Here is a 22,500-nt window from a genome sequence, read left to right on the forward strand (position 1 = left end):
CCACAGCTGCTCACACACACGAGCTGGAGGTACTGAATTTACTGTAAGCTGCGTCAGTTAAATGCATTTACACACACACATACACACACACACACACACACACACACACACACAGGACTGTAATATCAGCTGTGGCTCTTCTGGAGACCTGGAAATGAAAGGTCAAGTCTAATGCGCTGCATTGTGGGATACAGCAGTCTGCAGTGCTGCACGCAGAACAGGCCATATGGGTATTAATGAGTACACACACACACACACACACACACACACACACACACACACACACACAAAGACATGCATGCATACATGTGTGCGTACATACATATACAGAAACACACATGTACACGCGCACACACAGATACAAACATGCATTCACACACACACACACACACACACACACACACACACACACACACACACACACACACTAATTAATTTAACTATTACTGCTGCTTTCACACCTCTCCAAATGATCACACACACATCATGTCAACATTCAGCAGAGTGTAAATGCAGAGCAGACAGTGGTAACGGCATTAAACACTCACACAGACTCTTGCACACACTCATACACTACGGCCAGTGTAGTTGATCAGTTCCCCTATAGCGCATGTGTTTGGACTGTGGGGGAAACCGGAGCACCCGGAGGAAACCCACGCTAACACGAGGAGAACATGCAAACTCCACACAGAAACACCAACTGACCCAGCCGAGACTCAAACCAGCGACCTTGTTGCTGTGAGGTGATTGTGCTACCCACTGCTCCACCATGTCCAGATTAATGACAGTATTATAGGGGTGATCCTGCAGCACAAGTCAGTGGACGGCGCTGTGGTCCAGACTGTGTGTGTGTGTGTGTGTGTGTGTGTGTGTGTGTGGTCATACACACTGACAGCACACTCACTCAACACTCTTGACCACAGCAGATTCACCGTCTGCATTATTCATTCGCCAGTAGTGTATTAATGAAATTAGAGTGTAGTCGTCCACTCACCGGGGAGCCGTGCATTAATATTTCACAACACACACGTGCGCACACACACACACACACACACACACAGAACAAAGGCAGTGATGTTCTTCGAGGAAAACAGAGATGCATCAAAACTTGATGAAGTACATTAAAACACATCATGCTTCAGGAGGAAATCAAGCACTGCTGCGTTACGTCTAACCTCTAACGGCCCATTCACACGGGGCTCAGCGTCAACGCTTGACTGAAGGCGTGTCTGAAGCGATCGTCATAGCAGCGTCAGCCAATGAAATTCAGTCAGCAATAGTCCACTGTCTAGCCGCTGTATTTGCATACAGTGATCTGATTGGCTGACGTACTGCACTTGAAAATTTGAGCTGGTCCCAAATTCTGCAGCGAGCAACACCTCTGAAGCGGCGCCGACGGATCCACAATGCAGTTCGGCAATGCCTGACGCCACCCATTCAAAGTGAACGGCATCCGCTGCGTAAAAACGTGCTGGATAAGTTGGCGGTTCATTCCCCTGTGGTGACCCCGGATTAATAAAGGGACTAAGCGGTCAAGAAAATGAATGAATGAATAATAATAGGCCAATAATAATAAAAATAATAATTAATATTGTTTACTCTGTGTTTTTTATTGTTTAGTTTTGTAATAGTTGTTAGCAGCACCAGAATAAGAACACATTGGGCCCTGGGGCTACAACTACGGGTAGCATTTGTTTTTATTTGATTTCCTCCAGTTTTAACTCACAGGACTAGTGTTTTGAAGGCTGTGTCATGAGCTCAGATTTGGTTGCAGAGGAAAATGAGCACTGCATGTGTATAATCAATTTTAAAGTCGTTTATTCGTTTCCTACACTAAACCAAAAAATGAAATCAGAGCCAAAATCTGGGTTTACCCGTTTATTGTGAGCAAAAGAAAAAACAAAAAACAGCCGTTCTCTTAGTTTTACTTTTTTGGTTTGAAAACAGACATGCAATGAACAGAAGACACAATGATTAGTCAATATTCATTCATTCATTCATTCTCTTTTCGGCTTAGTCCCTTTATTAATCAGGGCTCACCAAAGCGAAATGAATCGCCAACTTATCCAGCATATATTTTACACAGCGAATGCACTTCAGCTGCAACCCAACAGTGGGAAACACCCATACACTCTTGCATTACACACATAGACCACAGCCAATTGCGCTTATTCAGTTCCCCTGTACCACATGTGGCTTCAGCAGTAGTTTACTGTAATACTCATTCATTCATTCTCCTTCTGCTCAGTCTCTTATTAATCAGAGGTCGCGACAGATGAATGAACCGCCAACTATTCCAGCATATGTTTTACACAGCGGATGCCCTTCCAGCCACAACCCAACACTAGCCAGCACCCACACACTCTTGCATTCACACTCATACACTACGGTCAGTGTAGTTGATCAGTTCTCCTATAGCGCATGTGTTTAGACTGTGGGGGAAACCAGAGCACCCGGAGGAAACCCACACCAACACGGGGAGAACATGCAAACTCCACACAGACTTGAACCAGCGACCTTATTACTGTGAGGATTTGTGCTACCCACTGCACCACCGTGACGCCCTGCTGTCATTATACTCAAAAATATGACTTTATCTAAACTTATGAGGTATAGTTGAAGTGAAATTAAACATCTGTTTCCTTTATTTATCTTCATTATTGTTGATTACTCCATGCTTTTGCATTAAATGAAAATTTGACAAAATAGCACAACAGGATCATGTGTGTTTAAACAGGATTATAACACATAATCTAGCACATAATTAATGTTTCATCTTCAGATGTGTGTTCTGTGAATTTTCCCTTTAAGAAATCAATTTCTGGTAAATGAACAAAACAAAAGAGAACTAAATAATTATTTAACAACCAATTGTTATTTTCTCCAGTCATCAAGACAACATCATTTATATTTTAAAATGTACAGTCTTCATTTTCAATCAAAAAAAAATAATCACCTTAAACTATTGCGTGAATAGATTTGGGACTTAATAAATAAATAAATAAATAAATAAAAACAAACAAATAAATAAATAAACAGAGAAAGAAATAACAGGAGGGCGGATAATGCTGTTTTTAGTAAGTTATGCTGCAATGCGAGTGACTCATTGACACCAGATCATCGTGTTTATCTGCTGCAGTGCATGCTGGGAAACGTGATGCGCTATCAGACTCACCTTTGTGACCCATCATGACGGCCAGATGAAGAGGAGTGTTTCCTGCAGGACAAACCAAACACACTTATTCAGACTGAGTGATACTGTACTCAGAGCTACTATGCCTCATGTACAATCCTACATTTAAAGTAGTGTACTTCATGGGTTAGGGTTAGGTTTCTCTCAGTGTGCGCTCGCATATGCAGATCATTTCTGGGGCTGATTGAAACGTGAATATACAGCTGAAGTCAAGTCTTTTAATTTTGTTCTTCTTTGTTAAATATTTCCTAAATGATGTAGAACAGATTGAGGAAATGTTCACAGTGTGTCTGATAATATTTGTTCTTCTGGAGAAAGTCTGATTTGTTTATTTCAGCTAGAATAAAAGCAGTTTTTAATTTTTTTAACAGCATTTTAAGGTCAATAGTATTCGCCCCTTTAAGCTCTATATTTTTCTTGATTTTCTACAGAACAAACCATCATTATACAATAACTTGCTTAATTACCCTAACCTGCCTAGTCACCCTAATTACCCTAGTGAAGCCTTTACATGTCTCTTTAAGCTGTATAGAAGTCTCTAGAAGAATATCTAGTCTAATATTATTTACTGTCATCATGACAAAGAGAAAATAAATCAGTTATTAGAGATGAGTTATTAACACTGTTATGATTAGAGATGTGCTGGAGAAATCTGCTCTACAATAAACAGAAATTGGGGAGTAATAAACAGCGGTGTTAATAATTCTGACTTCAACTGTTTGTCTGTAAGTGCTCTATTTTTTACTAAAGCTCTATTTATGTAATTATTTAAGGGTCGTTTGATTATAATCAGTGGTTATACCGCCTGTTTTTTGTTGTACAAACACATCTCTATGGCTTGCATGTTATGCTGGTGGTGTGAATATGATCATTTTGCTAATATTCGCATCAAATGATCTCATTATTAGATTTTCCTCATGTGCATATTAAGATTTGTATAAAGAATGTGCATTAGTAAAATTGTACTGCTGGCTGACCTGAACATGTTACAGTAAATGTGAAAATATACACAATTTCCCCCTCTTCACTGTGGTTTTACATGAACATGTGCCTGTAAAGTCACTAAAGTTACCCAAACTGTTTCCTGCCATCTTACACTGCGTTAAACTTCTGATTGAGCAACAATTGATTGAGATATAATAATAATAATCATTATTATTATTATGCCTATTATTATAAATTGTAGTATTTTCATAACAATTTAAACTCCTCCTTCAATATATCCAACAAGAAACAGCTTTGATATGTCTGAGTGCATCAGTTACATCAGGTTTATTCCTGTGTCTGAATGTTAAAGCAGTCCTCCTATGAACTGTCAGTCTCTGATATGGCCCCCGCCGGTTTGAGAGCGTGTTCTAGAACATCTAGAACTAAAACAATGATCCATACTCATCCTGAACTGATTATTATTCAGTCAAAACAATCCAGAATCGTGCTGATCTAGAGCCATAATAATCAACATCCACCCTCATACGGAACTCTGTATTTCTGCATGATATCTTATTATGATCATCAGTTCCAGATTTAGTGTTATGATCTAGATAAGCATGAGTCTGGATCATTATGACTGAATAATCTATGTTCTGAGTGTGTTTGGATCATCACGACCAGTGAACAGTTCCAGATCTACAGTAAAAAATGATGTTCTGGATAGAGCAGGAGTCTGGAATGTTATTCATAACAATAATTTGTGCTTCTAGATATATCCAGATTATAATTATGGTTCTGGATCAGCATGCTTTAATTGTTCTAAGAGAATAATAAGCAGTTTCAGCTGTGACTGTGTGAATATGAACACTCAATAACTCAGACAGGTGTGTGTGTATATATATATATATGCTGGTTCTGCAGATTCAGATGAATGTAGATTATTATGGCTCTGGAATATAGGATTATATGTTATAATGACTGACATATAATAACGGTTCCAGATTTACTGTCAATATTCAGGTTCTAGATCGACATGTTGTGGATTGCAGTGACTGAATTAAGCAGCTCTAGATGACTCTGGTCGCACAGTGAATGTCTCTAACAGGTGTATGTGTGTGTGTGTGTGTGTGTGTGTGTGTGTGTGTGTGTGTGTGTGTGTGTGTGTGTGTGTGTGTACATGCAGGTTCTGGTTGTGGATCATCATGAATGTAGATTATAATGACTGATCAATCATTAACGGGTCTAGATGGACATGTGATCTCGAGTCTGGATCTGGATGTCTGGGTTTGCTATGACTGACTAACGCAGCTCCAGATGACTCTGGTCTTGTTATAAATGCCTCTGACATGTGTTCCAGGCTCAGATGATCGTGGATTATTGTGGTTCTGGATCATCTTTCTAGACTAGAATGACAGATACATAATAAACGGCTCCAGGTTGACGGAGAATCCGGTTATTACGGTGATTTCTGACCGGCATGTTGTGGTGTTCCGACTGACTGAAGCGGCTCCAGATGACTCCAGCCGTTCAGTGACTCTGGGTTATTCAGAATGACTCTGACAGGTGTGTGTGTGTGTGTGTGTGTGTGTGTGTGTGTGCAGGTTCTAGCTCACCGTGCACGTCCTTCTGCGCGATGTTCTGCGTGCGGATGAGCGATGACAGCCGCCTCACGTCGCCCCGGAACACGCACTCATGCACGGGATAGGCTCCGTCAGGGTCCCCGGGGCTGGAGCTGGAGCGGCTGATCCTGTGGTTCCCGCTGCTGAAGATCTTGCTGCCCCGGTGTTTGGCGGGCCCGGTGGCCGCGGGCTCCTCGTCCGGCTCCAGCAGATCCAAACCCGACTTGCGCTCTTTGCGCACCGAGCGGATCTTCTCTCCCGTCATATTTACACAGATGAGCGGCGGAGAACGGCAGCCCGCACAACATGAACACTGTCCGGTGACTCAACGGAGACGGACGGGAATGAGACACGCACCGGAGCGACGCATCGAAGGGTAAACAAACGACACACACTCACACACCCTACGAGGAACAGCCATCTGCCATCTTCCGCTCGCGCTCTCGCGAGAACAGCACGCGGACGTAACCCTCACGGCGCAGAGTCTCGCGAGAATGAGGAAAGTCCCTCACCCATCGAACTATCCTCTATTCTCGCGAGACGCCGCCGGGTTGGATAGACCAATGTCCAGTCTCGCGAGAGTGGGTCGTTTAGCTTGCCTCTTGGCACACACACAAACACACACAGTCACAGTCCCTCGACTGCACCCGTCACTCAAAACGCCTGAGGTGTTTGTATGTTCTAATAAACACAAGAGAACGATGAGATCTGAATTAAATAACATTAATAGATGCGAGTGAAGGCTTGACCCGTGTGTAGCAGGAGATAACAGACATGCGCAATGCTGACCCCTGCCGGGCGCGCGCTTCAGCTCAACCTCCCCCAGTAAACTCCTGAAAGAGCTGAACCACAGAACACTGAAGACATGCAGTCACTAGAGGAGCGAGAGGTTCTTCAGACACCCAGAAAACTGACCTTTCCTCTGTTCGTGTCTGTTAAGACGGACATGACTGAAATATTTACATCCTTAGCTGAAGTGTGTGTGTGTGTGTGTGTGTGTGTGTGTGTGTGTGTTATTGGGTGTGCTTTAGCTGAATATAAATATACATCTCCAGCTAGCTGTGAAGGAAGTAGTTCTTATTGACATCTAATTTAGCTTGATGCACTAAAATAAACTGAACTAAAACATTAACAAGACATTAAACTATATATGTTTATACATAGTATATACTGTGTGTCTGTCTGTGTGTGTGTATACTTAAGGATGGATTTGGTTATTATTTATGAATACATACAGACTTAAAATATTAATACACACTATCAGTAATCATTTTCCCAGTACTGGGTTGCAGCTGGAAGGGCATCCGCTGTGTAAAACATATGCTGGAATAGTTGGCGGTTCATTCTGCTGTGGCGACCGCTGATTAATAAAGGGACTGAGCTGAAAAGAAAATGAATAAATGACTGAATGAATAATAATTTTATATAACTACATAATGGCGATGCAGGGGGATTGGGTAGGCTAAATTGTCCATAGTGTGTGTGAATGTGTGTGGATGTTTCCCAGAGATGGGTTGCAGCTGGAGGGGCATCCGCTGCGTAAAACATATGCTAGCTAAGTTGGCGGTTCATTCCGCTGTGGTGACCCCTGATTAATAAAGGGACTAAGCTGAAAAGAAAATGATTGGATGAATGAATAAGTACATAATTATATTTTATTTTGAATTAATATTATTAATTATTATTATATTAAATTCTTTATTACAACGAGCAGAAAAGCTTTTAAACGTGATCTAAGAGAACTATAGGAATGTTGGACTGAGTTGATCATCAGCAGTGTCTGTGTGTTTGTTTGTGTGTGTGTGTGTGTGTGTGTGTGACCGGCGAGTGACCGCAGCAGCAGCGAGTTCAGATCATTTCAGCATCAGACACACACACACACTCTCTCTCTCTCTCACACACACAGACTGAAGCTCCAATGGAGGATTGAAGCCGTTCAGCCGACGATGAAATCTGCTAATACGTAAGTGCTGTTTATTCCATGTAGAGCTGTGTGTGTGTGTGTGTGTGTGTGTGTGCTTAAGCTCAAACAACAAAACCAGAGACACTCCAGTGATAAACTCTCTGAACCCAACGGCACTGAGATGAAACTGATGTGGAAATCCTCCTCCTCCTCTCACTTCAGGTCATTAATATGTGAAGTGTAGATTATGTTCATGATCATCTCTGATTAACACGGTTTGAAACTTCTCATGGCACTTTTCCACTTGTTTCTCTATTATTAGGTCAAGCCATTGTGTGTGTTGTAAGAGCTGTGGGCTGTGTGTGTGTGTGTGTGTCACTCATTGTCTTGTGTTACTCCAGCATTCTCTGGCTCTTTTCAGCTGTACACACTTCACATCAGTCAACATATTCACACGTGTGTTCATTTCCGTGTTGTGAGTAAAGTTTAAAGTGTTGCTTTTAATATTAACAGAACATGTAAATATCATTACAAACATTCTATTATGCATTTATATGTTTAGTTAAAATATATGTTTTAAATCAATTTAAATATACTAAAGATTCATTATTTTTATTTAAAAAAACAGGATATTTTTTAGATTATGAACAAAATAATTTAATATTATTTTCAGAATGTGCAGAATTATGCTGTGGGACGATGGATAATCAACAGAGAAGAACTGATAATGTGAGTAAACAAGCTTATTTTAAAATTAATAATTAATTTATAATGTATGCAGATGAAAAATGATGCATCAGAGTTCCTAAAGACAGACAACTGAGTTTATTATAGCGGTATTTATTGTAGCCTATATTTCGATGTGTGCTTTATAATTATCGTGTTGTCCTTTACATTGCGGGCAAACAAATATATACTTTATTTATTTATTATATTAATATTAATAACTACCTAATGATGATTTTGCTAATGTAGAAGAGATTTGTCTGTGTTTGATCACTTCTGTAGTAATTATGATCAGCAGAATGCATATGTTAGAGGAGCTCAACTCTTCGGTTTCTCTCAGATGGATCAGTTAGAGTGTTTGTTCAGGTTAAAAGAGGCTAATTGTACAATATTGTTGTTTGTGTGTATCCTCACTGCAAAACAACACAAGACATGCAGAGAGTCTGCGGCAGTCTGTGTGAAAAGCTGCACAAATTCAGTCATTTAGGGTGGTAGAAATGTTCTGTGAAATGCTGAAGTGTTCGAGTGTGTCCAGATGGCGTCAGGTGACACTGATCACCTTCAGTGTGTGGAGGAGCCTCAGCCAGGAGACCTCATCGAGATCTTCAGACCGGCCTATCAGCACTGGGCTCTGTATCTGGGAGACGGATACATCATCAACCTCACGCCTGTCGGTCAGTACACACACACACACACACACACACACACACACATTGATCATATTGATGACCGGATTATTGAGTTGCCAATAGATTTCAGTAGTGCTGCGTGTCTAAATAGCTGAGTCTCTGTCCTGCCTCTGGATTTCAGTCAATATATCAGTCAACCTCAGGTTTATTGATAAATCCATAAACTGCCTATAAACGAATCAGATAGGGATCAACAAATATAGAGATTTATATATATATCCTGCATGTGGGCGAATCATTCACCGATATATAGATTTCCTCATATACTAATATCCTGCATCTGGGCAAATCGGTTACACATTAAATAATATTTAGATTAACTGATATCCTGCATCTGGGTGAATCAGGTAAGGACTGACCGATATACAGATTTTCCGATAAACCAATATCCTGCATGTGGGCAAATCGGTTAGACATTGACTAATTTATAGATTTATTGATTTACTTATATACTGCTTCTGGGCAAATCAGGTAGAGATGGTCCAATAAATATAGATTCACCGATATCCTGCATTTGGCCAAATCAATTTGTGATTGACCGATATATAGATTTACCAATATACCGATATCCTGCATCTGGGCGAAACAGTAAGAAATTGATCAATATATACATTTATTTATTTACTGATATCCTGCATCTGGGCCAATCAGGTAGATATTGACCAATATATATATATATAGAGTTACCGATATACTGATATCCTGCATCTGGGCGAAACAATTCAAGATTGACCAATGTACCAATATCCTGCATCAAGGGGAATCGATTAGACATTGACTAATTTATAGGTTTACCGATATCCTGCATTTGGGCAAATCAGCTAGACATTGACCAAAAAAAATAATAATAATAATAAAAAAAATAAATACCGATACAGAACCGATATCCTGCATTTGGGTGAATCAGTTAAGACATTGACCAATATACAGATTTATTGATTTACTTATTTACTCTGGGCCATACAGGTAGAGATTGACCAATATATATATATATATAGACTCACAGATATACAGATTTCCTGCATTTGGGCGAATCAATTCGAATCGAGATTGACCGATATATAGACTTACCAGTATACCAATATCCTGCAGCTGGGCGAATCAGGTAGAAATTGACTAATATATAGATTCACTGATATATTGATATCCTGCATTTGGACAATTTGAGATTGGGCAAATCGGTTATATATATATATATATATATATATATTTTTTTTTATACTGCATCTGGGTGAACCAAGAAAAGATCGACCAGTATATATATTTACCGATATCCTGCATTTGCGTGAATCAGTATGAGATTGACCAATATACAGATTTCTCGATATACTGATGTCCTGCATCTGGGCGAATCGGTAGACATTGACCAACATATATATTTACCGATATACAGATATCCTGCATTTGGGCGAATTAAGTAGAGATCAACCAGTATATAGATTTACCAACATACCGATATTCTGCATCTAGGCAAAATCCGACCAATATATAGATTTACCGATATACCAATATCTTATATCTGGGCAAATCAGGTAGAGAATGACCGATATATTGTTTTACCAATATACCGATAATCAGGATTAGACCACTTTTAAAGTTAAACATGATTTTGTGCTGTCCATTTATTTGAACATAAATGTCATTTGAAAATACTCAACAGATGAACACAGACAGTGAACACAACAAAATAAAGTTCACTTGAAAATCTTAACATGGCTTAATGCACTAAAAGTGAGATCAGAAACCCAAAATCACAATAGGTTACATTACTGTTTTAAAATATTACCTCAGTGCAGAAATCCTCATTAAGCACGTGTGATTGTTTTCTGATGAGAGGAAAATGCTGCACGTCTGTATATAGTTTATATTTTTAATAATCTGTATTTCAAATCTGGTCTTCATACAGAGCAATCTTACAGCATTCACAGTAGAATGTACCTGTTTGTGTTCCAGATGAAGGTCAGGCCACTGCTGTGTCCAGTGTGAAGTCGGTGTTCAGCCGTAAAGCTGTGGTCCGCATGCAGCTCTTGAAGGAGGTGGTGGGTGCAGACTCATACAGGATCAATAATAAATATGATGACGATCACACGCCGCTGCCCGTCTCGGAGATCATCCAGCGGGCACAGATGCTCATCGGCCAGGAGGTGTCGTATGACCTGCTGGGCAGCAACTGTGAGCACTTCGTCACTCTGCTCCGCTACGGTGAAGGAGTGTCCGAACAGGTGAGTCTCAGTCCTGCCTTTCAGAGCATCAGGTAGAGACGGACCGATATATTGGTTTACACATGTACCGATATCCTGCCTCTGTGTGTGTGTTGTGTGTTTTCAGGCATCGCGGGCTATCGGTGCCATCAGTCTGGTGACAGCAGCCGCAAGTGCTTTCTCAGTGCTGGGTCTCATCAACACCCGATCCAGAAACAGACCCTTCTAGACCTGCTGTATTCCCTCTGGAGGCGTTTGCTTTTCTGAGTTAAGTGTCCTCTATATGCTCTGCTTCATTGCAGTGCAGATTTGCTCTGACAACTTGATATGGTGCTCAAAACTTTAATAAACTTGAATTGTTTGGATAAAAGAGTTTATTTTGGTTTTTAAATTATATTATATATACAATGGTTGGATAAATGATATGGTGCTCAAAACCCTAACTTAAATGGTTATTTTTAATTTATTATTTATTAATTGCTTAATAAATTAATATGCTTATAAATTATACATTTTATTATACATATTTTGTTTGGAAATTTGCATTTTTAAACAAGTTTTAAATAATTAATTACAATATTTATAATACATTTATTTTTATTAATTATAATTAAATATAATTTATTTATTTTTTAAAATTATGTATATTTAAAATGAATAAAGGTTTTAAATGGGTAGTTCACCCAAAAATTACAATTAAAAGTTGTTGTTTTTTCTGTTGAACTCAAAAGAAGATATTTTGAGGAATGTTGGAAACAGTTTGTCATTGACATTTATAGAACTAAAAATACTATGAAAGTCAATGGCTACCAGCTCCACACATCTGGAATAATTGGAGTGTTATGGTGTAAATGAAGACTTCTGAATTTTTAGACAGTTTATGCCTTTATATTATATTAATTATAGAGTTAATTATAGAGTTTAAATGTCATTGAGTATAAAAAAGTGTCCAAAAGTCTAATCAGGAGATTTAGTACAAACATTATTTGTATTAAAAGAGTCTATTTGTGTAATCAGTGAATGAAACGTCTCATCTTTGACCCAAATATAACAAATGAATTAATAAATCATCCCTCAACAAATATGAGAAACAGTTTTTAATTACAAACTTCAAATGTACAAAATAAGGTTGAAAACTAAAGTTTGGGGAGTTTTGTGTGAAATCAGTACCAATGCTGATGACAGAGCAGCTGATTGGTCGTCAGAAGTGTGTCAGAGCAGCTGATTGGCGAATCAAGTGTTCTGCGTGGCCTGCTGCATGATGACTGAGCAGAGACTCAGCAGCTGCAGATACTCGTCTGCTCCGTCTGCCAGACACTTGTCCACTTCCTGCAACACACACACACACACACACACACACACACACACACACACACACACACACACACACACACACACACACACACACACACACACACACACACGGTCACTTCACGTGTTCTTCTGACTGGAGTTATCCGAGCATATAAAGCTTGAGGTGTTTGTTTAGTTTTATTGTATTTAGTTTATTTATTTGTGATCTTGACATTAAATATCAGATGTCAGCATTAACAGCAGAGACGCAGCACTGTGTTCTATCTCTGTGAAAGAGAACAATAATAGTTTAATACAGGGTTTAGATTAATTACAAAGGCACATTGTTTTGTGTTTAGAGTGCGCGTTATACACAAATCAATATAAAATATTGTTAAAGTACCTCTAAAGGAACGTAACATGAGTTACCATCAAGAGTGAATGGGTAATGGGCCTAGTTACTTTTCTGAAGAGTCGCTCAATATTGTAATGCATTACTTTCAACAGTACCTTTCCTCAACACTGGGCAGAATAAGCCAAATCTCGAAGAAGAGAACAAAAGCATTTAACTGTATTTGATTAATCAACTATTATTAATAATTTGATATTAATAAACTAATATCAAAACAAGTGCTAGTCGCACTAGTCAAAGTAACCTATTCAAATTTGGAAAATTTGGAAGGAGGAAACCGATCAAGAGAGCAGCTGTTAACATGAAACACTCTTTGGCCCCGTTTACACTGTCAGGTCTTGATCCTGAATTCTGATTGGTTTGCCTGTCCGCATACACAGATTATTAATTGTGACCTATATCTGATCCATGAGTTTACACTTGCCATACAATGCATAACGTCGTGCATGTGTAAAAGGCAGACTCTAGCATCTGCGCCACACTGGCCACGATGGAAGAATTTGTCCTGGTTTCAGCTCTGTGAAATATGCAAAGTTCACCCAGCTTTAAGATGATTTAGAGGAGGAGGGAAGGGGCCGTCATCGCAGCTTGTGCCTTTGGTTTATATGTGGTGTCCTCCACCATTCAGAGGAATTAGTAAGTATGAGAGAGATCTCAGGTCTGCAGATTGTGACCACTTTCCTCCTCCATGTTTCTTCTGTCGTTGTTGTTTACCGCATCGGCATCTCTTTCTTCTACATCAGGCATGTCAAACTCAGTTCCTGGAGGGCCGCAGCTCTGCACAGTTTAGTTCCAACCCTAATTATACACACCTGATCAAACTAATTGAGTCCTTCAGGCTTGTTTGAAACCTACAGGTAAGTGTGTTGGAGCAGGGTTGGAACTAAACTGTGCAGGGCTTCGGCCCTCCAGGAACTGAGTTTGACACCCCTGCTCTACATCATTAAACCGCGGAGAATCACCACACTGTCACAAGTTTAATGATGTGCTAAACAGAACCCGATCTGCCTGTTTACATCACAGTCGCACTGGCACATATCTGATTTATTTCCACATATGAAGAAGGCCTGAAACCCGTCTCTGAATATCTGAATGCGTGCGTTTATTTCCTGTTTACAGTCATACAGCAGATCAGATGTGCGAGTTGGGTCACATTTAACTGGAAGTGTCTGCTTTGAGTGATCTGATCTTCTCTTGTACTTACGGCCATCTTCTCAGTGATGACGGACTTCTGCTTATCGCTCAGCTGCTCCTCGATGATGACGTCGTGTAGCTGGTTGAGGAGATTAGTAGCGGCGTATCCCTGATCAATCATGTCCTGCACACATCAGTTGAGGGATCAGGGCTGGATGTATGAGCAGACTTTTATTGTGGCAGAAATGATGTTGTTTTTTCCGCAGTATGAGCTGGCTGATTGATTGCATTTCATTAGTGCATAATTAATTGCATCTAATCCATAGTGTGTTCAGGGGTTTGTTCTGTAAATGATGCATGCTTGAGTTTGAGTTCACGCTGCATGACTATCTAGTTCAAACTCAGTCCTGGAGGGCGGTGTCCTGGAGAGTTTAGCTCCACCCCTAATCAAACACACCTGAAGCAGATGATCAAGCTCTTACTAGATGCACTAGAAACTTCCAGGCAGGTGTGTTGAGCAAGTTGGAGCTAAACTCACAGGACACCGGCCCTCCAGGACTGAGTTTGAACACCCCTGATCTAGAGCATAGGTCTTAAACTCAATTCCTGCACAGTTTTTTAATTAAAGTTCACTTAATAATTTAAGTTCTCAGTGTGAACACACTACTTATAATGTTATACTACAACATGGCATAGAACAGTGCACATGTATGTGTTTTGGGATGCACCTTACGATGTTCTGAACACTCTCTGGTGTTTCATGTGATTCAAAACAGTGAATCATTTAGTGAATCAGTTGATTGATTCATTTGATTGAGCTTTATTTGAGCCCTGTTGTGTGTGTGTGAGACTGACCTTCACTGCAACCTCCAGCTTCTCAAACGTGCCCTTATAGCAGATGTGGAGGAGTGACTGGATCACTTTAGGAGGAACCACCTGCACACACAGCAAAGGGGGAGATACTCTAATGAAGAGCAGAGTCTCACTGATCATCAGATGTGTGTGTGTGTGTGTGTGTGTGTATTTGTGTTTCTCACCCCGGCGATCTCTATGATGGTCTGCTCTGTGATTTCTCGCTCAGAATTGAGTCTAGCACCGCTCTGCAGGAAGGTGATAGCCTTGCGGAGATCTCCTTCTGACACTCGCACCAGAGCGTCCACACCCTGAACAACACACACACACACACACACGCACACACACACACACACACGCACGCACGCACGCACGCACGCACGCACGCACGCACACACACACACACACACACACACACACACACACACACCAAGGTTATAATAGTTTTGGATTATTCATTAGTTTTATTTTTAATTTCGTTTTAATTAGTATTACTGGTAGACTAGTTCACATTAGTTTCTATATTTTAAAAATGATTAGTTTTAGTTTAGATTTTAATATTTTTACTATTAGTTTTTCTAAATAAGGATGTTTGTTAGGTGCAAGATTCAAAATCATCAGAATAAATATTGCATAATAAAACTCCACCAAAGATAGACAACATTTGTTTGACACAAGAACACTACCATCTATCACTACCATCCTCAAATTTAAACACAACAGCCCGCAAGACAGCAGCCTATATACAGGCTTCTGAGGACAGATACACAGTAGTGATGGGAAGTTATTTAATGCAAACCAGAGTTTTTGTGACAAAGTTTGGACTCAACATATCAACAATATGCAGTCAGCAATCATGTGTGAAATGAACACTCTTAAGGATCTGCTCGGGTCATATGTAGTGCTGTGGCCGCTGCTGTCATGTCCAGCTGTTGTTTTTGTCGTGGGAATAACAGTGAGGATGACTGGAGGAGGACCGGCCTGATCGGGCCAATGGCAGCAGGATTAGAGACTCTCATATGCACACACACCCTCTTAAACACAAACACACTCGCTCTCGCACACACTGTCCTATACACACTCTCAAACACACTCAGACACTGTATTATACACACACACACGTACAGACAGACCTCAGTGGTGTACTTGAGGTTCTCTTTTCTGCAGATCTCCAGTATTCTCTCCTGCTGGACGTCGTTGGCCAGAGGTTTGAAGCGGAACTTTGAGCACCTGGAGGTCAGTGGCTCGATGATCCTGCGGGCACACACACACACATCAGCTCAGAAAGGGAGAGTGTGTATGTGAGAGAGAGAGAGAGAGAGAGAGAGAGAGAGAGAGAGAGGGAGGGAGGGAGGGAGGCTGTTTCTCAATTCTAAGAACCCAGAGAACAGATTTGTTTATTTATTTATTTAGGTTTTTAATGCCATCTCAGCAACATTTGGAGATATTCATGGCAAAACATGTACTAAATGCACAATATATAATCATATCAGTTTCCTAACAAACAGATACAAAAAAAGACAACAACAAAAAACATCCAAACAGCAGCAACACTGAAGAGTCATACACAATCCTTTAGTTTGATTAATGATAAATATTCTAAAACTGCTCCAGAAGGCACCTTTTCAAACATTTCACTTAAAATATTTCCCAAATAAAATCGTTCTCATCGTTATGTGCTGTATGCTAGGGTAGGTTGCTCTGCTTTGTCCATTTGTAGGCTCAAGCATTGGCATATCCTCATTTATAAATCTATACTGGGTTTACTCCCATCAGATCTCCAGAATTACATTTGTAAAGAGCCTGTTCTTAACTATGGCCTTCACTCACAGGATATTTATTTACTGTGTGTTCCTGAAGTGCAGACTGACATGGGGAAGAAGGCTTTTAAGTATGCAGCACATTCTGCATGGGATAATCTGCAAACACAGTTGCAGTTCAAAGACTTGATTTCACTACATGCTTTTAAAAAGACTATGAAAGATTTAGAAGCTGAAACAGGTTTGTAGATGTTGGAATAGTTTGTCAGTGTGATTCATGTTCACTGTTAACTGTATTTGGTTTGTTGTCTGTTAGACCCATGTGACATGTATACTGCCTAATATTGGCTAGGACGCTCATGTAAAAGAGATTTTCAATCTCAACGTGTCTTTCCTGGTCAAATAAAGGTTATAATAATAATAATAATAATAATAATATCATTTAAAAATACAGATTTTATTAAAATGTTTTATCGTCAAAATATTCTTACACAAGCCACAATCAGGTTTTTCTTCCCCTTTTAATAAATATGCGAGTGTGAGTCTCAAGTGGATAACGAACTTGTGTTCTCATGGAAAGCAGTCTTTACAGCTCACTTCAGGAGAACGATCTCAGGGGACCGTGACCTGTGAGAAATGAGATGCTGCGATCTTCCTGATGGTCACATGACCTTGTGGGCTTGAGTATTGGAACTGAACAGACAGCTGATGATGCGATACACAAGAACACATACTGGGAAACAGCCAGAGTGTGTGTGTGTGTGTGTGTGAGAGAGACTGACCGGCTGACATAGTTACAGATGAGGCAGAAGCGTGTGGTGCGTGACTCCTTCTCCATGGTGCGGCGGAGAGCTGCCTGCGCTGCGCTGGTCATAGAGTCCGCCTCGTCCAGGATGATGATCTTAAATGGTGGACAGGTCTTACCACTGCACACACACACACACACACACACACACACACACACACACACACACAAACACAAACACACACACAAACACACACACACACACACACAAACACAAACACACACACACACAAACACACACACAAACACACACACAAACACACACACAAACACACACACACAAACACAAACGCTCAGAAACACAAGATTGATCAGGTGTGTGTTTGTGTGTGGATGTATTTGTTCGTGCCAGTTCATGTGTGTCTGCTTGTGTGTGCGTGTGTTTGTGTATCTGTGTGTTTGTGTCTTTATATGTGTGTTTTTGTGTGTGTGACTCACTCTGGTCGTGTGCCAGCCACCGTCAGCTGGGCGAAGCGCTTCACCTTCTCTCGGACCACCTGAATCCCACGCTCATCAGATGCATTCAGCTCTAGCACTCGCTGGCGGTACAGATCCGGCCTGAACACACACACACACACACATATCAGAAGACGAACACAGTCGAGTCACAAAAATGTGAATTAGTGTGATCAGCACTACATTACCCATAAAGCTCTCTGGCTGCAGCGAGGATGGTGGACGTCTTTCCTGTTCCTGGAGGCCCATAAAACAGCAGATTCGGCAGCTACACACACACACACACACACACACACACACACACACACACACACACACAAACACAAACAGCACTTTACTGACATTGACACTCACTTGTGGATGGAATCATTTTATATTTTTTATGTTTAAGAGTTTTTTAATATATATAAACTGAAATATTTTAAGTTTTTCTTCATAGTAACTGCAGTAACATTAAATAAAAAGGATTTTTCAGATGTATTACAGCTCTATTACTGTTCATGTGTATTTCAGCAGACCCTTTTCACAACGTGTGGTGTGTTTCAATAATTAACATCATCAAAACACACACTTTAATGCAGTTTTTTGTTGCATTATTTTGACATTAAACTGTTCACACACGTCTGCTCCTTCCAGAGACTTCTTCAGCACCGCCACCACCTCCTCCTGAAACGCCACTTCATCTACACACTTGGGCCTGCTGAGAGAGACACACACACACACACACACACACACACACACACACACACACACACACACACACACACACACACACACACACACACACACACACACACACACACACACACACACACACACACAGAGCATATGAGTACACAGTAGGGCTGCACAATACAATACAACATTATCCTTATTGCAATAATAGTATATGCAATATAGACGTGTGATAAATGACAATAACTTTGTGCTTCGGTTGTTTGGTTATCTAAATTTGACTACACAGATGGGGCTGTACCATTTTTAGTACATTTTCCTTTTTTTACTATATTTTCTATTGGCTGGAGCCCAAAGCTGAACCCAGAGCTGAAAATAAACACTGAGAAGCGGAGTCGAGACGAGAGAGGAAAAATGACCACTGTCAATCAGAGTCAGGATATCTGCATATCAGGTGTTCACTCACTCATTCATGTTTTAAAGACTAAATGTTTGCAGTTTTTTTCTATGAATTAGAATAAATGAGATCTAAAAAATGTGTTTTACCTGTTCGTTTTAATATGGTTAAATAAATAAATGATTTGCATTTGATGACAGCAAAAAAAAAAAAACATTTTCAAGTCAAATCACAACACTTAACAACAACAACACTGCATGTTTATCCAGTATAATGCAGCAGATCCTAAAACGCAGATATAAATGATGATGATGATGATGAAGTCTTACTATTTCTCCACCCATGGCACTGCTCTCTGCTTCTTCTCTCCACCCGAGGATGATGATGATGAAGGCTTCTGAGCTTTAACACTCTGTGAGGAAGAACCTTTCAGAAACGCCTGCATCTCTGCTCCTGCAAACAAACACACACACACACACACACACACACACACACACACACACACACACACACACACACACACACACTTCTGTTGTTAGGGTTTACAGGAACTCTCCATAGAATTATAGACAGGGGACATGTGAAGTGGATCAAATTATACATTTATTAATTTTCGTTTCGGCTTATTCTCTTTATTAATCTGGATTCACCACAGCGGAATGAACCGTTTACGTATCCAGCATATATTTTACACAGCGGATGCCCTTCCAGCTGCAACCCATCACTGGGAGACATCCATACACTGCCTTTCAAACTCATACACTAAGGCTATTTAGCATACCCAATTCCCCTATAGCGCATGTGTTTGGACTGGGGGAAACCGGAGCACCCGGAGGAAACCCACACCAACACAGGGAGAACAACTGACCCTGTCAGAACTCGAACCAGCGACCTTCTTGCTGTGAGGTGATCGTGCTACCCACTGCACCACTCAAGTTGATCAAAAACATGTTTAAAAATTGTTTAGAGACGAGAATGGGTGAACAACAGTTTTAGGATAACTTTAGTTGTTTACATTTTAAGATTTTTATTTAAAAAACAAATGTTACACATACTTTTTGCTATATGGAACGCAAAAATTGTAAAGCTCAATATCTCAAAATCATTCAGAACGCAGATAGAACCTAATAATTCTAAGGTGACGATATATATATATATATATATATATATATATATATATATATATATATATATATATATATATATATATATGCATGCCATATTTTTAATATAAATCACACCAAATATTATGATTTTAAACCACACACAGTCTCACATGTACATACTCACAACACACAAACACTGCAGAAAGTCTTGATTGTACACGCTGAACACCTGACAATCACAACCACAACACAATCTCACAGTGACTACAGCATTCACATTATAACAGAAAACAAACCAAAAGGGTATATATTTTACAAATAAAAGACTGTTTACTTTAATATTACTATAGCCATAGTTCTGGTTGCTTTTCGACTTGAATGTCCTTTAACTGCTTCAAAATGAATCTTTAAATCAGTTTGAAAAAGAAGATACTGTACAGCGAACATACTTATCTCCAATAGATGTCATTTGATATATTTCTGACAGCCCAAATTAGCTCTATATTATTTACCAAAACTATACTAGTTATTAAATAAACAGATGAGACAGACTCCACAAGCCTTTTGATTCTTGATGATGATTAGTCTAGTTTTGAGGTATTTTCAGATGTGTATTAACGTTAGATGTTCACTGAGAGCCTAGCCTCATTTCATTAAAGCCGTCTACAATACTTCTTTTAAACACACAGACATACTTGCTGAATCTGTCTATTTACATTTCTCTACTTGCCTGATGACAAAAATAAGATGTAACATCTAAAGGCGACTCTTATCCATATAAATTTCCGATCAAAGTACAATATAACACCTCTTCTAAACACAAATAATTGAAAAAACTAAATTTCTCTTAACTATAAATAATAATTAAAACATCACATCTCTCTAAATAAATAATAATCAATATATAACATCTCATTGATTTGAGTTACTCAATGTGGTGCACTGGATAGAGTCTGCCCCGCGCGCTACTCTTCATCATTTATCATCAATAATAGGCATAACTATAGATCATTCATGTGTAAATGCAGTCGCGACTGGTGTTCTCACCTTAATTTAATCGATGTAAATCACAATAAATCTTTTTTTGGTCAAATAAACTCGAATAAAACTCCTGACGATCTGTTGACACTGCGCGGGTCCTCAGATTCCCGCCAGACGCGCAGGTGACGTGGGCGCGTGCGCGTGTACGTCACTGGCGCGCGCCACAGATGATCAGGATCACGTGATTATCCAGCACTACCAAAAATATAAGATTCGTTAATTTTATTTCTGGTTGAAATAAGCTGGTTTTGAGAGCAATGTAATTATTCATAATGGTGGACATTTATTTCAAGCGTAAATAATCTGTCTGTGCTCCTGGGGGACCCTTACTCTGTTTAATTATTATTGAACTGTGATATTTGACAAAATAAATTATTTTAATTGACAGAAGCTTTCAGGGAGTGGAGCAGTGAAATGCAGCTGTATTATTAGCTGACATGCTATATTTGTTAGCTAATGTTTTAAATAAAAATGCATCTGCTTATTATAAACTTTTTAACAAACAAAGAAGAGACAAATATTCCAAATAAAAGCCAATATTGTTGATGACAAAGAAAATATTAAAGATTTATGATATAATTATTTATATAGTTTTCAATGTTGATATAACTGTATGTGTGTGTGTGTGTGTGTGTGTGTGTGTGTGTGTGTGTGTGTGTGTGTTTGTAACTTATGCATATTTTACATTACTATAAGCAAAATATTTTAAATATTGCCATGTTTATTGAAAAAAAATAATTTTAGCAAAAGAATAAACTTGATTACTTCATTATAATGATGATTTCCTGCTGACGGGAGTGATCTGCGATCTGCGCTCTGCTAGTTCAGTCTGCCCAACCGTGCGTCATCACGTCATCACTCCAGCGTCATAATAAAGCTATTAAAATAGCATGTTTGCTCTCAGATTAGTGTTTTAAAATCATTATAATTTGAGGAAATGTTGCATGTGTGATGTTTTATTTTTCTCTGTATACATGAATCTATCGAGTGTCTGTTATGATTTAGTTATATTATTTTATTGCTTGTTTTATCAGTTTATATTTATATATTTATTTATTGTTTAAATAAATTAACAAACAAGCGAACACAAAAAGACTTGAATAACTGTTTACGATGTAATTTCCCACATGTGTAAATCTGTAAGCGTGCACATTATATTGCCATATTTACTTATTTCTGTATTTTCAAATGTTATTATACTCATATTACATCTGATCTATATAGTTTTATTAATATAATTAGTGCATTAACTACTTTTAGTTATTATCAATTAATTAATTTAATGTTAATTATGAAATATTACAATTA

At 39.2% G+C, this 22,500-nt stretch overlaps 3 protein-coding genes across 14 annotated transcripts in view; 1 reads left to right on the plus strand and 2 right to left on the minus strand.

The window, feature by feature from the left end:
- ankrd13c (ankyrin repeat domain 13C) overlaps positions 1 to 6,187 on the minus strand; it is a 20,760-nt gene extending 14,573 nt beyond the window's left edge. For 5 of the 7 annotated variants that reach the window (XR_015501770.1, XR_015501769.1, XR_015501772.1 and 2 more), the window contains exons 1-2: positions 5,737 to 6,187; positions 3,176 to 3,217 (exon numbers count right to left, since the gene is read on the minus strand). Coding sequence is in view for 2 of the 7 variants with exons in the window: in NM_214690.1 (NP_999855.1) it covers positions 3,176 to 3,217; positions 5,737 to 6,007 (313 nt within the window). In the remaining 5 variants the exon portion in view is untranslated. 7 annotated transcript variants of the gene reach the window in all.
- A 1,400-nt stretch (positions 6,188 to 7,587) lies between these two features.
- Positions 7,588 to 11,626, plus strand: plaat1 (phospholipase A and acyltransferase 1). Of its 2 annotated transcripts, none has more exon segments than NM_001002590.1 (5): positions 7,588 to 7,705; positions 8,319 to 8,374; positions 8,907 to 9,045; positions 11,014 to 11,282; positions 11,389 to 11,626. In NM_001002590.1, coding segments are annotated over 4 exon segments (540 nt in total). In that variant the 5' UTR covers positions 7,588 to 7,705; positions 8,319 to 8,344; the 3' UTR covers positions 11,491 to 11,626.
- A 717-nt stretch (positions 11,627 to 12,343) lies between these two features.
- rfc4 (replication factor C (activator 1) 4) overlaps positions 12,344 to 22,500 on the minus strand; it is an 11,631-nt gene continuing 1,474 nt past the window's right edge. Inside the window, exons 1-12 of one of the 5 annotated variants that reach the window (XM_087272099.1) lie at positions 21,199 to 21,312; positions 20,341 to 20,380; positions 19,375 to 19,498; positions 18,595 to 18,673; positions 18,162 to 18,241; positions 17,956 to 18,075; positions 17,495 to 17,638; positions 16,086 to 16,206; positions 15,138 to 15,263; positions 14,956 to 15,036; positions 14,171 to 14,284; positions 12,344 to 12,590 (exon numbers count right to left, since the gene is read on the minus strand). In XM_087272099.1, coding sequence (XP_087128225.1) covers positions 12,495 to 12,590; positions 14,171 to 14,284; positions 14,956 to 15,036; positions 15,138 to 15,263; positions 16,086 to 16,206; positions 17,495 to 17,638; positions 17,956 to 18,075; positions 18,162 to 18,241; positions 18,595 to 18,673; positions 19,375 to 19,490 — 1,077 coding nt within the window. In that variant the 5' untranslated portion in view covers positions 19,491 to 19,498; positions 20,341 to 20,380; positions 21,199 to 21,312 and the 3' untranslated portion in view covers positions 12,344 to 12,494. 5 annotated transcript variants of the gene reach the window in all.

This window comes from Danio rerio, chromosome 11, assembly GCF_052040795.2.
Source record: "Danio rerio strain M-AB ecotype USA chromosome 11, GRCz13ab, whole genome shotgun sequence".
NCBI lineage: Eukaryota > Metazoa > Chordata > Actinopteri > Cypriniformes > Danionidae > Danio > Danio rerio.